General features: G+C 36.1%; 1 protein-coding gene across 6 annotated transcripts in view; it reads right to left on the reverse strand.

The window, feature by feature from the left end:
• GABRA4 (gamma-aminobutyric acid type A receptor subunit alpha4) overlaps positions 1-18,091 on the reverse strand; it is a gene marked incomplete at both ends in the record, with an annotated part of 75,737 nt that overhangs the window by 36,636 nt on the left and 21,010 nt on the right. For 5 of the 6 annotated variants that reach the window (XM_080918119.1, XM_080918122.1, XM_080918118.1 and 2 more), the window contains 2 exons: positions 8,627-8,886; positions 16,621-16,773. In XM_080918119.1, the coding sequence (XP_080774245.1) occupies positions 8,627-8,886; positions 16,621-16,773 (413 nt within the window). The remainder of the gene's footprint in view (positions 1-8,626; positions 8,887-16,620; positions 16,774-18,091) is intronic. The other variant, XM_080918121.1, reaches the window with a different exon arrangement.

Below are 18,091 nucleotides of genomic sequence, written 5' to 3' on the forward strand. Positions count from 1 at the left end.
TGCCTAGTAAGTGATGTCAACACCATCCATCCATCCTCAATGTCCCTGATCCAACCCATCTAATCAGTCACCGCAGCCAGTCATCTCAGCCTTGCCACTTACCGGATAGAGAGGCAGAATACTTGACTCTTATAACTTCCTCTTTGGTGAAACATGGATAAAATTAGTGACTGTTTTGTAGATGATTAGAAGTAAATTCAATTATTTATACCAGTTTCTTTTATTGTCAGAAGGACTCACAATACAATGAAATCATCAGGTGTGAAATGAAAAGATATATAATACTATACAATTATCAAGTATTCATAAAAAGTATGAGTAAAACAGGACCGTTGCATTGCATGAAGTCACTGCAGCAACAATTACTTGCATAAGACCTGCACAGATGACCTGCTAACACCACACAGCTAATGGAGGGAGTGCTTATAAGCACAACCTTTCCCCAGGGACAACTGACAGTGGTTGTTGACTGGGAGGGTGACGTTTCTTCAGTGGTTTAGCTGGTGATAAGTTACCATGTTCTACTGAATGAAGTCCCACCTATTCTCATGTAAGCAACTCTAATTTGACTTCAGTGAGTCACAAAAACATGAAGAGAAAACCATTTTAAGAAGTCATGACATTGAGAGGAACTTTTTGAAAGTAAGTACAGGTTCTGTGAGAGCTGGAAAATGATGAGACGTGTTAATAGAAGTAAAATTTATCAAAATACATTATAACTGAGTCAAAGAATGATGAAAATTTAAAAATTATGAACAAAAGACTAGCATAGGCTTATCACTGTCTCTGTCTCTTTCTGTATGTACATTTATATACATGTATATTCTTGTATAAAATATTTGAATATATATAAATATGTATATGTATACACCAACATTCTAATACCTATGTTTTATTTGCTAAATGCCACACACACACACATTTCTAATGCAAGGTCTTCAATAAAACACATTTAGAACAATTTTAGTATTGTATTTACCACACTGGATCTGTGTTATGATGACCATATAACTTAGTTAGTGAATAATAATTGTTTCTTCTTTCGTAAAATAGCTCTTGTGTGCTTGCAGGTATGTAAGACATGTAGAGTACATCATGTAAAACCTGACTTACAAGCTCAGTTAGTATTTGCCATCCTAATTGCATCACTGGTCAGTTTTACATAAGATATAGCATGTTAACATTAATGCATCTTTAATAGATTAAAATGGCTAAAGGATATAACTTCCAATAAAATCCATGTATGCATCTGTGTAAATGTATATGTATGGGTGTATGAGTGAGAAGATATCCAAAAGGGCCAGATGAAGGAATAGATCCTTGGATGTGAATTAAAGGGAATTGTAAAATGCCTAGTGTGAATGCTACGAACTAACCTGAGGTACTATCTCATACCTTTCAACCTCTAGGTCACATCTCCAATCCCCAACTTTAACAATTCATATATAACATTGTTAAGAAAGCTTTGATGGTTTGAATTCTATATGTAATTACCTTTCAAATCATTCCATCCATCCTAATTGTCTGTATCCATGAGAAAGTGATTATGTTAAGAAGATATGTAAGTATATAGGAGAAAAAGTCACAGGGATGGTGGGTACTCATGTATCAATTCAAGTCAGGGGTTAAGATAAAGATGAGCAGAAACAGAACAGATGATTTGTGCCACTTAAAATATCCAAAGGTATATTGAGATACTGAGAGGTACTCTTGCCTGCTAGAAAAAGTTTTCTACTTTTTATGAATATTCCTTTAAGCTATAATCTTTTCAATACTTAGAGGAAAAAAATAGTCACCATAAGCCTCTGCCTAGCCACTAACAGCCTATAGGTCAAATAAACCAAACTGCTAGAGAACTCCAAAAGGACCATTGAACTAAATGTCATTAAACAAAAAGGTCTTACAAAGGAGGTGCTCGACCATGTTTTAAGCAGAGTTTGTATCAAAGAAGTAATTGATGATATGTTTTAGAAAACATGTTTGAATAAACAAGTTTGGGCTGTCTGATTAGAATGTCTACTGGCAGTCCAAAACTAATCCAATATGGGTTCTTAGGATATTTCATTTCAGGAATACATTAAATTTTGTTTTTTTTTCCTAACACATCCACTTCATTTCTGTACTTTCTTCTCTCTATGAATCTGTCCCTCAATTTCATTTCCCATTTGACATATTCTTGACCTAGGAAGCTGTACTTGTCACTGAGGCCAAGCAGGGAGCCAAACTTAGTTGCATTAAGTCATTTGTCACTGCCTCTGAAGCACAGGCACTTTGAAGTAAATTGCCATAAAGATCTAAGTGATTGCAAGGTGCTCATTATAGAGGACAGAAAACATAGGATGACTACTTTGACTGGGTTTATTTTAAAATCTTTGTCAAGCCTAAGGTGGTTTGAGTCTTCAACTTTTTTCAAATACATTTCTTCTTGTTCCCTGCTTATGTTATAAGCACACATATGTGTGCTGTGCCACAGAGAAGTTTCTGAATCATAACTGAGCCAAGCTGATGAGTTCAGCCAAGCTTTACTACAGATGGCAAGGACTGTAGTCAAGAGCTATTTTGCAGAAAGCAAATGGGAGATTAGTTGAAGTACCTGGTACTTTAAATCATTGATATTTCCATGTTACATCAGTGCAGTGAATCTCATCAGGTGCAAATACAAAAAGGAACAGAATCAATTCATTATAAATGGAGTTTTTAAAGATAAGATCTTATTGCATAGCCTGTATCCAAATCAAACATGTGATTTGCCCCCAGTCTTTCATGTTGCATGAATTTAGGTGTACAGCACTATGCCTGTGTTGCATGAAATATATTTCAAAACCTTCAGAGCCTTAGAATAAAGCCATTTTGGAGCTAGGGGAGCTAATATTTAAACTGGACATTTATTCTATTTTATAATTTTAATACTGTTAGAAAATGACAAGATGTAAGAAATTACTTTTGGGGGAAAAAACAAATAAAACATTGCGTTAGGCCTTAAAGTCAACTACTAGCAGCATAAAAACGTGACAGAGTTTCCCGAGTTCAGAAGGAAAAGGAGAAAATGACAACTTTAATAGCAGAAAACATTAGAAGAGTTAATATCGAGAAGGAAAATGTTATCGGAAATGTCAAGATGGATTCTAAGAGTCTAGCTCAGCAGCAGCACCTGCCCAATGTTCACAGGCCTAGATCTGATGCTCAGATCATAGGATAGAAGGAAGGAGAGAAGATGGGAGGGAAGGAGGGATGTTAGAATTAAAAATCAAACAGGATTCAAGGGAAAGTCATTAATGTGGAAGGAAAAAACATTTTATTTTATGACTCCATTCATAAACTGATACAGTAGTAAAGCAATTATGAACCTTTGCCTGCTGGAAATCATTGATTTCAACACATGTGAAAAATAGTCCAATTTAAAAAAAAAACCAGCAACTGTAAATATTTATGAGGAAAATTTTTGACATATTTCAGAAATTGTCAAGGCTATGAGGGATTTTGTAAAGTGAAGAAAGAGTGATTTAAGTAAAATTAAATTTTAATAACTTTTAACTTAAATCAGGAGAAAATAAAAATATTTCTGAAGGCATACAATAAAAGAATTAGCAGAGTTAAATAAAAATCACACCTAGAAATTTCAATATTATCTCTATATTCTTATCACAAAGGGGCAAATAACTTTTACTCCAGAATACATAGCAAATATTTCTGATATTAATCACAAAATTTTGAATCATAGGATTCTATCTAGAATAGATGTGAATTCAGTAAAAGAAATTTTATTCATAAATAATAATGGAAATGAGTTAATATGATTTATGTACAAATATCTTGAAAATGTAACAAATTTAATCTGTAGAAAGATATAATTGAATTAACTCATGAATCAATCATTAGAAAATAACACACATGGGCTGGGCAGTGGTGGTGCATGCCTTTAATCCCAGTATGTAAAGGACTGAGGCAAATACAGATGTATCTCTGAGTTCAAAGCCAGCCTGGTCTACAGAGCAAATTTTGAGATAGCTGGAACTACACAGAGAAATCTTATCTTAATAAATAGATAAAAGTTAATAAAAGAAATAGAATATTTGCAAAGAAAAAGAAAAATAATAAACAGTAAACTATACCCAAGATTTGGTGACCCAAAAGAAGCAAGAAATAGATTATGTAGTTTCAATATGGCAGATTGAATCATAATAGAACATCAACAAAAGACGGAGGCTGTGAGTTTACCAGAGCAAGTGAAAAAAGCTTGAAAGGTAATTTTTAAAGCGAAAAACAGTGTGCCAAATACATTCTAACCTACTGAAAATCTTGAGTTTATTTAGATGAAAATCTAAACTATTTAAACAACTTAAGGTAAAGCATTCAGTTTCTTAGCTGTTCTTTGTTTTATTCTTAGAGGAAGGCATCTGCATGTGGGGAAATCTGAGTAAACTGATCCTGCAATGGTTGAAGGAACTCTGGCCAACATGATTCTGGCAGGTCTTGCCCTACTCTCCCATTCTCTCTGCCTTAATAAAACCATTATATTACATTGCTAAAGCTACCCACGAGGGTTCCTTTATTTGGCCATTTTGTCTCCTGAAGTTGACTACCAAGGTTCAGCTATCAAAGTATTGAAATCCAGCAACCAAAAGCCCCTCTTTGACTCACCCAATTAACATGTTTGAGCAACATATACAGATTCTAAGACAGCCCTACCACTTTTCTCACAAGTTAAACTTGCAAGGTCAGCTTCTGCCATTTTCCTGTCTGAGTCAGGAAGTTGTCACCTTAACCTTCTTCTTGGCCCAATTAACGATGTCTCTGTAAAGGAAACCCCCTCTGTGCAGGGTGTCCTACAGAAGAGTTAACATTGAAAATGTAGAGTCAACAATCTCGAACCACTTCTGACCCTTCATAGCTCTGTGTTTAATATTCCAAATGTTTCATTGCTCACATTAAAATGAACCATGTGTCTCCACTCCCTTGCCACTTAGAAATAAATGGAATTTCCATAGGGTAGAATGTTTGCTGGCTTTAAGATATACATTCCTGATTCCTGATTTGTAGTCTGGACCATCGCTGCCCTTAAAGACCTATGTGTATAATGAGTAAGTGTACAAACGCAGGGTGCTATCAAAAAGTGCACAAAAGAGCTATCACTTTCCAAAGGAAAAACAGTTGATGATTGCTAGTACATTTTGGGTTGGGTCAGTGCAACCCAAGCGGCTTTATGGTGCTATTTGTGGACATTACAATTGCCTAGGTGTAGTTTACCTCTGAGATCTGTCTGTTTATCCGAAAAAGAAGACAGATAGAAGGAAATTAAAGACAGCCATAGAGACAAAGCAGAGTAGTTTGAGAGGAAGGAAAGGGGAGAAGATTCTTCCTGCCTGATTATCCATGTCCTTGTACATCTTGTCGCTTCTATACAATAAGATCCATGTGCAAAAGTATTCAATTAAAAAATGAATCTTTGATAAGTAAGATGAAAAAAAAAAACACAGTTGGTTTTGTTGTGTTTTCTACATTCTCTTAGATTTGTATGTCCCTTGGAGAATGAGCTACTTATTTGTATATAGATCAGCTATAACTATGGATCCTTTGTTGCTAGAATTCTTCTTCTTCTTTAATACATTCAAGCAGTCCCATAGGAAATGCAGGGACACAGTAATAAAGGATCACCATTTTACTTTGGCCAATAAAATCTACAAAACACGGCCTTTGCAGCTCTCTCAACATCATCACAGGTTCTCCCTAACAGGGTGTGTTCCATTTTACCCATTTCTGTAAAAAATCAAAATATCTTTCATACAAACAAACATATAAAATATCCTTGAGTGACCTATCATGGTCACATATACATCATCTATGACCACTGCTTTAAAATACCAATATATTAGAAACAACTGTTCAAGTTCCGGGTTGAGGTTTGGAGTGCAAGGTAGGGGTGAGGTATCAGAAAAATAATTTATTATAAATACCTTTCAAAAAGTCATATGGAAGCTTACCACCATAGAAGATTTCTAAAATATGAATAAATAAATAAATAAATAAATAAATAAATAAATGAATGAATAGAGTTATTCTATAATGGGTTGATAAAGCATCTACAAGACACCACAGGTTAAGATACACTGAAACTATATGAGAAAGTAGGGGAAACCTTAGAACACATAGGCACAGGAGAAAATTTTCTGAACAAAACACCAATGGCTCGTGTTCTAAGGTCAAAGATTAACAAATGGGACTTAATGAGATTACCAAGTTTCTGTAAGGCTAAGGACACTGTCAAGAAAACAAAACGGCAGCCAACAGAATGGGAAAAGATCTTTACCAACTCCACATTAGATAGAGGCCTAATATCCAAGGTATACAAAAAACTCAAAAAGCTAAACACCAGAGCATCAAACAACCCTATTAAAATTGGGGTACAGAGCTAAACAAAACGTTCTCAATTGAGGAATATCGAATGGCTGAGAAACATCTAAGGAAGTGCTCAGCATCCTTAGCCACCAGGGAAATGCAAATCAAAACAACCCTGAGATTCCACCTCACACCAGTCAGATTGGCCAAGATCCAAAACTCAGATGACAGCAGATGCTGATGAGGTTGTGGAGAAAGAGGAACACTTCTCCACTGTTGGTGGGGTTGTAAACTGATACAACCACTCTGGAAATCAGTCTGGAGATTCCTCAGAAAATTGGACATAGTACTACCTGAAGATCCAGCTATTCCACTACTAGGCATATACCCCGAGACACTCCAATATACAACAAAGACGCATGCACCACAATGTTCATAGCAGCTCTATTTATAATAGCCAGAAGCTGGAAAGAACCCAGATGTCCTTCAGTAGATGAATGGATAAAAAAATTGTGGTACATTTACACAATGGAGTACAACTCAGCTATCAGAAACAATGACTTAACCAAATTCTTAAGAAAATGGTTGCATCTAGAGAATATCATCCTGAGTGAGATAACCCAGTCACAAAAGAACAGACATAATATGCAGTCACTGATAATGGGATACTAACCCCAGAAAGCTCAGCCTACCCCAGAAACAACTCAGAGACTGTGTGAAGTTCAAGAGAAAAAAAAATTATACTCAGTCCTTACACACCAAGAATACTTTGACTAATTTTGAATTACATCCTGTCTTACATGTACTTTTTGCTCATTGTAACTAGTAAGACCTTAATGCAGAATATCAATCCTTTAAAAAAAAAAAAGCCAATCACTGACAAAAATGTATTCGTATACATTTATGCAAAAATGCTTAAAATTTGGTCTTTTATATTTGTTTTTTTTAAATAAATTAAAAAAAAAGAAAATGAAAAAAAAAAAGACACCACACGTTAACAAATTATTTTGTAAAAGCTTTTATGAAAGAATGGTCTATTTCTTTCAGGGTTCCTGGTCAGCAGGGTCCCACTGACCCCAAACATTAGAGGGTATTGATATTTTTCTTGGTTACTCTTCAGGACTTGACAGTAAGACCCTGTTGCTAGGAACATCAGATACTTAACTCATAGAACATGAAGAAATCAAACTAGTAATGAGATGGTTGTTTCGTCCCTATGGATTAGGTTCCATCATTTTAGAAGGTACTTTTAATGGTAGTTCAGAAGAAAGAGATTTACCAGTGTTTGCAGCTATGAAGTCTGAGAGTTACAATACCTGGCCTGACAGGATAAACCCATCCACTCAATAATGGCCATAATAGCATAGTAGTACTACTCAGTTTCTGATTAGACTTAAGGTCCAGCCCACAAGATAAAACATGTACCTGGCTCCATTACGGGAGTCAAGAACCTTGACCTAGGTAAGTTATAAACGTTATAGTCTACTAACTGGCCATAGTGTTGGATAGACTCTTTGTAACTCCTTAAATTCACACTGAATCTTTCAACCCTGTTCAGACTAAATTTCTTCTTCCTGTAGATGGTGATTGACACACTGAGACACATTAAGGTACAAAGAATAAGAGCAAAATACTCAGCCTTAAACGTAATATCGATATTAACATTCCCTTGTTCCCAAGACCCAGGGATCATTATGGCTTAGGGAACAGAAAGAATATAAGCTCCCAAGGTGATGAATGACTACCAGGAAACACTGTTGTGAATTTAGAAGTACAGACATCACATAAGAAAATAGAGTTGTTATGAAAACACACAACAAGACCTGTTGCAGCTCAAATTGGATAAAATCCCAGCGTGGAGAGAAGATTTGCAACCGATAGCTTCTGGGAGAGTGAAAGTTAGCTTTCTTTTTAAACTGTGTACCCTGGTAAGTAGGCCAGGTGTCAAAGAAAGTCATACATCAAAGAATATATAACCAGCACAAATTATATTTGATTTTTTAAAAAATAAAAGTACACAAATTTGGGTGTGTACAGAAAGAGAGTTGGACCTTGGGACGAATTAGAATCAGGGTAAATGTTATCAAAATATAGTATATCATAACCTCGAATAACTAGAACAATTGCAAAAATAAAATATCAATGTACATATTATCACTTTATACTTTCCTAAACCTCAACCGTTCTTTGAAATTGTCTTTGATATTTTCATGCTCTCTGCCTCCTTTGGCAACAAAAAATTCGACCAAGCAGACAAGACCTCAGAAAAAAAGGAAATAAAGTCAAATACCTGAAGAGCTGTTTCTGTATGTTTTTCCCTCAGCACTGGAGCAGCAGGGACTTCTGGAGGAGGCTTTGAGATCTTCTTTTTGGCTTTTTGCATTTGAATGTTGGTGAAATAGTTGACAGCAGCAAACTCAATAAGAGCCGAAAATACAAAAGCAAAACAGACAGCTATGAACCAATCCATGGCAGTCGCATAGGACACTTTGGGCAAAGAATGCCGCGCACTGATGCTTAGGGTGGTCATCGTGAGGACTGTAGTTATTCCTTTAATGCAAAAAAGCAAAGAGATAAAACATTGGATTGCTGGTTTTATGAGAGAGAGTGAGGGAAAAAAAAGGCTAACCCAAAAGGAAGAGGTGGGATGGAGTTGTCAAAATTATTGACTGAAACCCACCACCTTTGAGAGAGGAATTGGGTTCTTCTGTTTCAGTGAAATTAGCACAGATTTTGGAATAAGAGACAGATATGCTCAATGCCTGGATCCTGTAATCATCAGTTTAATGTAAACTGACTCAAGATTGGAAAATTCACTGGGACTTCTTTGTACATTCTAAGTGTTCTATGGGAATAGACATACGTAAGCCATATAGACTACATTGATTGTATATTGGAATCTGAAACAGTATACCTGAAGAATTTATGCCTCCCAAGAACGTTGATTAATTGAAACAGTGACTCTCAGATAGGAATGGAAAACTGGGCACACTGGATATATAGAAAAACTTTCCAGAAGTAAAGGAATATTTCTATTTTGATTCCAAGAATCAATACTGTGTCTTGAACTTAGGCTCTGATCATATTCTACCCTGTACTGTCTTCTTTACTATTTCTCACATGTGAGCTTAGATAGGAATGTGGGACTAGCCTAAGACCGTTCCAAGGAGATGAAAGCAATGGTTTCAATATGCTCCATTCATGTTTAAGGCTTAGCCATGCTGGAATAATTAGCAGACATAGACAAATTTCAAGTTAGAAGGTCTTTGGGGAAAAATATCTACACAGCCTGCTTCCAGTTTGATTGGGTGGAGTGTACTTAAGAGACACCATGTTGAATACTGCTTGAGGAATCATCAGTCATGCCAGATGCATCTCAAATGGGCAATGAGCAAAAATGGCTGTTTGGATTGTGCCCAATCTTTTCGCCAGTTCCAGTCCCTTCCTAAGCTATTGGTTCCTAGAAGATGAAAATTCAGAGCCTCTGTATATCACGTGAGCTACAAAATTTTGAAGCACATTATAAATGTATACATAAATGTATATTACATAAGTTCTTTGGCGATCTTAAGCATCTTTTAGCCTAAAGTAAATTGTGAGAATTATGTGTATATATATATATATATATATATATATATATATATATATATGTTTATAATATGCATATGTGTATGCATATATACACAAATGGGTATATATGATGTGTCAGCCATATGTGCAGATGACCAAAGGCCACACTGGCCTATTGGATCCCCTGGAGCTAGAGTGACAATCTATTATAAACTTCTTGATGTGGATGCTGGAAAACATGTGAGTCCTCTAGCATAGCAGGAAGTACTTTTAACACCTAAGTCATCTATCTCTTCAGCCCCTGAAGTATATTTTTAAAGACATTGTTCCATTTATACAGGTAGATTGACTCTATGTCTTCTCTAATGGCACACTAGCTCATAATGACTTTGTTGGTCTTTTTCCAGAAGAAAAAGCCTATAGGCCTCAATGTGAGAAGAGGCTTTTGGTCCAAGGAGGGCATGTTTTCCCAATGTAGGGGAATGCCAAGGCACTGAAGTGGAGAGGGTGATTAGGAGAGAGGGAACCTTCGTGAAGACAAGAGGAGGGGGAGGAAAGATGGGAGCAGGGTGGGGGATATCATTCAAATGTAAATGCAGAGAGTATCTAATAAAATTAAAATAAATGTCACAGGAAAGGCACAATTCTCCAGAAGACTGTGAAATAGATAACTACCAACGTAACTGTATAAATTTTCAAATTATAATGATTTTATTTCCTCCCATTAATAACAATTTGTCTATAATGGACCATCAATATTTCAAAAGTGGGGTCTGGAGAGATGTTTCAAAAGAGCACTGGTTATGTGTCCAGAGTACCTGGGTTCAATTCCCAGCACCCACATGGCAGAATACAATGGTGTGTAACTCAAGTTCAAAGGGATCTGACACCCTCACACAGACATACACATAGGCCAAAGAGTAATACACATGAAAATAATGGAAATAGAATCATAAAAATGTATAAAATCTTTCCACAAATTCTGCTAAGTGTAAGCAGTGGATTTCTTCTAATGCCACAGAAATGATGTTAAAAGCACTTGCAAGTAGAAACATGAATATGTTCTGAATAAAAGCACTACTCTGTGCTCAGAAAAGCCTCCGGAAACCACACTGGGCTGACCATAAAAGACACTGAAATATGAGAAGCTTAAGAATTCTCCTGCTACTGCCAATATGAAAAACTTCCTAGGTGATAGTGGAGAAGGAAAAGACTAAGGTCATTCCTGAGTTACGATTTTAGTAATAACATCCAACTTCTCAGAATCAGGATGATAGCTTACATTAAATCATATTGCTTATGCCAATATAAAAGCATGCAATGTATTGCTGTCCTCATTTTCTCTTTCACTGTTGTTTTGTTTATGGAATGACCCTCTAGATAGTATGGTTGTCATATAAATGTTGGGAAAGTTAGGAATGTTGGTTGACAACAAGATAAGGTGTCTCAAAATTGCTTTAAAACATGCAATCATTTTAGATATTAAAATGTCCTCCATCTTGTGTTCAGATATGAAGCAAATAGTAGAAATGTAGGCATGTGCTTATCCCCTTTAATTTCAGGTAGAGCTCTCAGCAAAATAAACACGGATGGAGCAGCACACAGACGCCAACTCTCTGGGTAAGAATCTCACCCTGAAGATATTTCAAAGGCATAATTATTTTTGTGTGTTCAACTATTGATGCCAATCTGTGAATTTAGAATGCTGAATAGGCACCATATTGGCTGGCCCAGGAGCTGAGAGAGGAAATGAAGGAGTAGGCTAAGACTGTACACAAGAGTGAATTTTTGGCTGGCCATTCCTAGAAAATGAAATAGCAATGATTTCAATATGCCAGCTGGCTTCTACTTGCGTTTAATGTTTAACCATATTGGAATAATTAAAAAAAAAAACCTTAGAGTCAGACAAATTTCAAGATAGAAGGCCTTTGGAAAGAATTCCACATATCCTGTTTCTCAGATTTTTGCTGTTTTGGAGTTTCATTCTCCCTGGTGTTATCTGTGACCCAGCTCACTGAGTCTGTGAGCGAAAAGGTGGTTTGTCTAGAGATGAAGAACAGTGCTCACCTGGAGTTCACAGTCACTTGTCTCACATACAGAGTAAATGGCGAGTGACTCAGTGCTAACCTTGAGTTCACAGCCAGCTGTATCTTATACAGAGTAAATGGTCAATGATCCCAACCACATAGGGCTTTACTTCTATGTCAATGAACAGTCTAATAATTACAATTGTGATAACCTATGTTTTGGAAGACTTAATTATTGCTGTGATTTTCCTGATTGATCAAAACTATTATTGATCTAGGCTAAGGCAAGCAGGCAGATTTCAGATTCAAAATGAAAAATTCTACTGGCAAATTATTCTCAGTTGGAAGTTCTGGAATTCTTCACAAGCCCCTTCTTCAATTCTACATGCTCATACCTGCTGTGAGTATAGTATGACTGACTTCTCTGTGGTCCATAATCTCTTAGGTGTACCACTGACAAGTACATGGCTTGATAAACATTTCTATTATCCTTGTATTCCTTCCATTATCTATAAAGTTTGAGGATACCCATCTTGCTGAACTATTGTGAATGTAAAGAAATAGGACCCCACAGTGTTCATTGGCTCACTATTGAAGCCAGTACTATTAGTATTTTTCTACACTGCTTAATTTCTTGTCCTGTGTTTACAGGAAATGGCTGAGGTCTGCTGTTTCAGCTTCTCTCTGATGCTCTCCTCCCACATCATTGGATATTTCTGTTACCTACAGACAAGTAAATTTATCAACCAGCTATAATGAAATTATATATATATTATTGGCTAAAATTTTTCAAATGTTTTACTGAGATGAATGCATTTAATCTTTACAGTAACACCAAGAGCTGAAGCAATTCAGCCTGTAGGAACATGTGAGTAAGCAGGCAGAAGTAACCTACCGAACAGCATAGTGACTAGCTGGCACCAGGGTCAGAATCAAACATCGGTATGTGTAACATCACTTCCTGACCTTCATGGATATCAATGGGAGGCCATGATTTCCTGCTAAACTCTCAAGGGCACATAAGTGTGATATATATCCTAGTGAATTTATTGGTAAATTTTAGTAGAAATACAGAATTTAAACATTTTCATGATGTCAGGTGCAGAAAGTTTAAGTTTTGTGTGAGAATGTGGTATATGTCTGCATGTGAGCTTACTCATTGAGGCCAAGGAAAATGGTTGTTGTTTTTCTTATGACCTTAATTTCTGTGACAGACTGCCACTTAGCCTGAACCTCGAGGTCTTGACTATGCAGTCTGGCCAGAGAGCTCCAAGGATTTGCTTATCTGGTCAACCACCCTCAATAGTGCAAGCCTTTTACACAACTTGCCACTGTCCATAATGTCACATGGATGCTGAGGATCCAAACTCAGGAAGAGAACCATTTTCCTGACCCCTTGACTATTCTATACCAGAACAAGCAAGCTAAAGGACTTGCATATTGTTCTTAGCCCTGTTTGACCAGTCAGGCAGCCTCTGAACATGGTTTGTAAAGGCTCCAAATAATTAAATAAGATGAAGAATGCTAAGAACTAGAGACTATATTGAGGTGCACACAGAAAAACAATTTCTTTACAACTATGGAAATAGAAGAAAAGGACTCTCCTCTTTGCCAGGTATGCAAGGGAGAGAATATAGAAGAAGTATGCTATATTAAGCATTCTTTAAACCCTCAGGAGTTGAGTTCTTTGAATACGACAACCCCTGCTTCTGTGATTGTCTCTGAGGTTTTTGAGGATATGATTAATATTGATGTCCCATTTGTGAATGATTCTTCCGTCTATATTATTAACTGCTGTTTGTTCAAATGTGAGTATTTACGATGTCCACTGCACAATGAAATCACTCTGATAGTGTTTGAAAGCTACACTAATTCATGGCTATGGAAATACAAACTTAGAGGCAGTTTAATATTATATGCACTTAGCGTAATCATAGTAGTAGGTTCACCCCTGGAGCTTTCTCCTAGAGAGCAGGCCTGAAATGCGATCAGAAAGTGCTTTGTTGCCCCCACAATGTTCATGCCACTATTATACCCATAGAAATATCTTGCCATTTTCACCATTGTTGTAGTTCATAGAGTTCACAGCTGGGTGAGACTGCTGATGACATTCCTCCCCAGCTACAACACCACCTCCAGTACTATAAAAGCTTGCTGGCAAAAAGAAAACTTCTTCTCAATACCAACCTGATTCCTCCATGTTGGGTGACTAAAGTATCCTCTATTTTTATTGATAGGGTCAGGTTCTTACTATTGTGTTCTGTATCAACAACCTGTATTACTTGGGAGAGTTTCCGAAACATACCTAAGCAACAATTTGAGGGGTGTTATCCCACATCTGGCACAGCACTTTTTATTTGACAATATATGGTTTCTGCTTTGGGGGTGGGAGGAGGCACATTTTCCTCTGTGTAATTAGTGCCTACTGAATTCTGTTGTATGAAGATAGATAGATGATAGATGGATGGATGGATGGATGGATGGATGGATGGATGGATGGATAAATGGGTGGATGGATAGATAGATAGATAGATAGATAGATAGATAGATAGATAGATAACAGAGGAGAGGATAAGCAGAAAGCCTAATAGATAGATAGGCAGATAGGTAGATAGAAAGATAGATAGATAGATAGGTAGATAGATAAATAGATAGATAGATAGATAGATAGATAGATAGATAGATAGATAGATAAGAAACATTAAGCAATATGTTGAGTGCTGGCTCAATACAGTGTCTTCTGGACATGACATGAGCTCACCACAATTCTGGTTGCTTGCATGGATCAAGGCAGTCAATATTCTAGTAGGAAGAGGATCACATGTCCCACACCCTCACTGATGTTCACTGACAGTTGATGGTTCCTTGATGAGGAAGTGTTTGTTTTCTCTAAGAGTGTGGCCCGGGTAATAAGTGTGGTTGAACTTTGTGGGTTATTATTTCTAAAATGACAAAGGACATAAATTTGAAAGAGGAAAAATGGCAAAGGCTCACTGTGGGAGGAGTGAGATGGAATTGTTGGTAGTGGTGATTTTTACCAAAGGATAGTATTGGAATTTTTTTTAAAAAATGTAATAAAATATTTTTAAAATCTTCACTACTTCCTAATGGAAAATATATTAACATAATTCATGGAAAATATGTGAAATATTTACATTTTAAATTCTATCCTTTCAATGTTATTATCTAATCCTTAGATGAACATTTCATTTTACATATATATTTAGCAGGGAATTTTACAGTTGCAATTTGCAATTATTTAATTAAATTTTCATAACATTATGAAGTAGCTAGAACATCCATTCCTGCTCACTATCTGCCTTAGATCAAACCCTGTCTCTAACACCAGCTCAATGTATAAGTTTTGATAATAATTCAAATACTTTCAAATTTACATACACACTGATAGATGTGGAAGAAATACATTTGTAGGAGTACTGCAAGTTTCTAAAGGACACCCCAACATTCTGAAGATAGCAAATGATGTGGTTGAGTCTGAAATGTTCCCAGAGGATCATTTTTGAATTTTCTATCCTCAGCTCATAGTGCTGTGGTGAAGGCTGAGGAAACATTAGGAGGCTGATGGAGTCCATCATTAGAGAGCTTGTGAGAGATACCTGAATCCTGGTGTTGGGCGGAATGCATTTTCTCCATCACCATGACAACAGGTGTTTTATTCTCCTTTTTGGGTCAGCTCTGCTGCTTTGTATTGTCTTAAACAATGAGCCATAACAAACCTTTGCCTGCTGGGCTTTTGGTTGGGTATTGTGGTCATAGCCAAGTAAGATCGAAGGTTCACACAAGCTCCTCACCAGCCTTTCCACAGTTATATTATTATAAACGTTGTGCCCACAATTAAATTCTAATAACTGAAAAAAAAATCAGAATATCTTGGGAGACCTATCTCTATCCTGGAAAACGTCTGATCATTTTCTTCTTTTCTCAACACTGGATAATGTTGATAAAATTGATAAAGCATAAAAAAACAGATAACTGTATCAAAATAGATTTAACTATAACTATCATGATATAAATGTAACCCTGATGCAAAAACTTACACAAAATAGACTTAACACAAAAGTGTTAGACCTATACGTTTCAAGTGGCTTAACATATGAAATACTGTAGAGGAACCACAATAAGAAAATAAATACTGGTTTAGCAAACAATGGAAGTCCTGCTCACAGATTGCAGTAGAGCAGACAGACTATACAAAGAATACCTTCCCTTTCCATCTACTTAAGCCATTGGGATTTTGCTTCTCTTCACTAAAACCTAAGTTGCTCTAAGGCTTTCATGTGCAGTCGGCCGTGTCTTTGATTTGTTTTGTTTTAAGCTGTCTGTGCATTCCATTTTAACACCTAGACATAATTTTAATTCAATTACACAGCATTATGCTAGAAGCCCAAGGATGTCACTGAGGGTGAAATTATACCCACATTTCCATCTGGTTCTCAAAAGGGAAATCTGCGAAGCCATCAGAAGGGACAGACTGCCCTTTTCCCTAAGCAGCAGTGTGTTATGTTGACATAGAAGTGAAAGCATAAATAGTTCCTTATTCGGTTTAGTTTGGTGAACTAGTATATAATATTTTCTTAGAAGTATCAAAGGGTTCTTTCCATGAATCATCATCAAAACTGTAATGTGGACAAAAATATCCCCCTCCCATAAAATAAATGGAAATTACCAAATACAGTTCTAGCTGGAACAGACTCCTTATTGATCCAGAAGGAAACTTGAGAAAGGATCACTGTCATGATGCATGGGATATATGTCTGAATCATAAAATATCCCATCTTCCGTCTGAGGTGGAAGTAAACTGTCATAACAATGTATTCACCTGTCATAAAAATGAAGAAAATAGATTACTGGTCCTGTGGGCAATTATTTAATCACTTCATGATCATTATGATATACTATCTACCATGCATATTTCAATGAGAATTAAATGCATCCATAGTACGGGTGGGAGAACAAAAGTAAGGATGGCTTTGAAGATCATTAATATTTAGAAAGATGATGCTTCCCTATGTTTACATTTAGCAATTTAATACTTAAGCTATGATTACAGAAAAATACCAGTGTTTTAAGGTTTAATATGCCAAAGCAATTAGCTTTCATGTTTAGCATTTGCATATGCATTTATATATATATATACACATGTATATATATATATATTGCTGATGTCCATGTCCATGTGAGTGTGTGTGTATGTGTGTGTGTGCATGTGTTTTTGTGCATACTGAATGTTCACTTTAATGTGGAAGCCAGAGGCCAGTCCTTAGACATTGTGTTATTTATTCTGTAGCTGTTCACTCGATTGATTGATTGATTAATTGATTGATTGATTTCTGTCAGTGAACCTTGAGATCAGCAGCAGTTCTTAAGACTGGTTGGCCAAGGAACATCTGTGATCTGTCTCTGCTTACACAGTGCTAGGGTCTCATGATTGTGTCACTGATGATGTCTATCCATGTGGATTCTGGGGAACTGAACTCAAGTCCCTATGCTTCTACCCCGACATATTAGTCCACTGAGCAATCTATCCAATTGCAATCTTCACCATTTTAAAAGCAAAACTTAGGTTTGTTATTAATAGGAGATAAAACTTAAAAATGTAAAAACACAAACATATATACATATAAAATGAAGAACTTAAGTTTGGAAGGACATGGAATGCACAGCATTTTAAAAATTCTAAATAAATATGAATATTTTTTCAAACATAATTTATACCTGTACATGTACATAATAAGTATAGAGAGAAGCTAGGTTAACTGCCTTTCTAAATGCAGCATACAGGAGTAAAAGTACAAATAGGTTTAACAGAGAGATAACTTTAAAAGCCAGCAAGTAAATAAACAATAAACTTTTCAATAAGCAGTCTTACTTGAAGGAATACATAGACAATGGAATCAAGTGAACATTCACAACTACATAAAAAATTTACAAATCTCTACTTTCAGATGTGTTTTTCAAATGCACAGATGGTAAAAGTCAGCACAAAGCACTCTGTTAGGAGACCAAAGTGTTGTTTAATAATTAATGTAAAGATGATCTCCCCAAAATGATGATGCATGAGATGGGCATTAGAAAGACCCAAGGTACTGGAATTTGTGAACATTGTCAAAGAAGCAGTAAGACTGTAAAAGCTGTGA

The sequence above is a fragment of the Micromys minutus genome (genome assembly GCF_963924665.1).
Source record: "Micromys minutus genome assembly, chromosome: 1".
Lineage (NCBI taxonomy): Eukaryota > Metazoa > Chordata > Mammalia > Rodentia > Muridae > Micromys > Micromys minutus.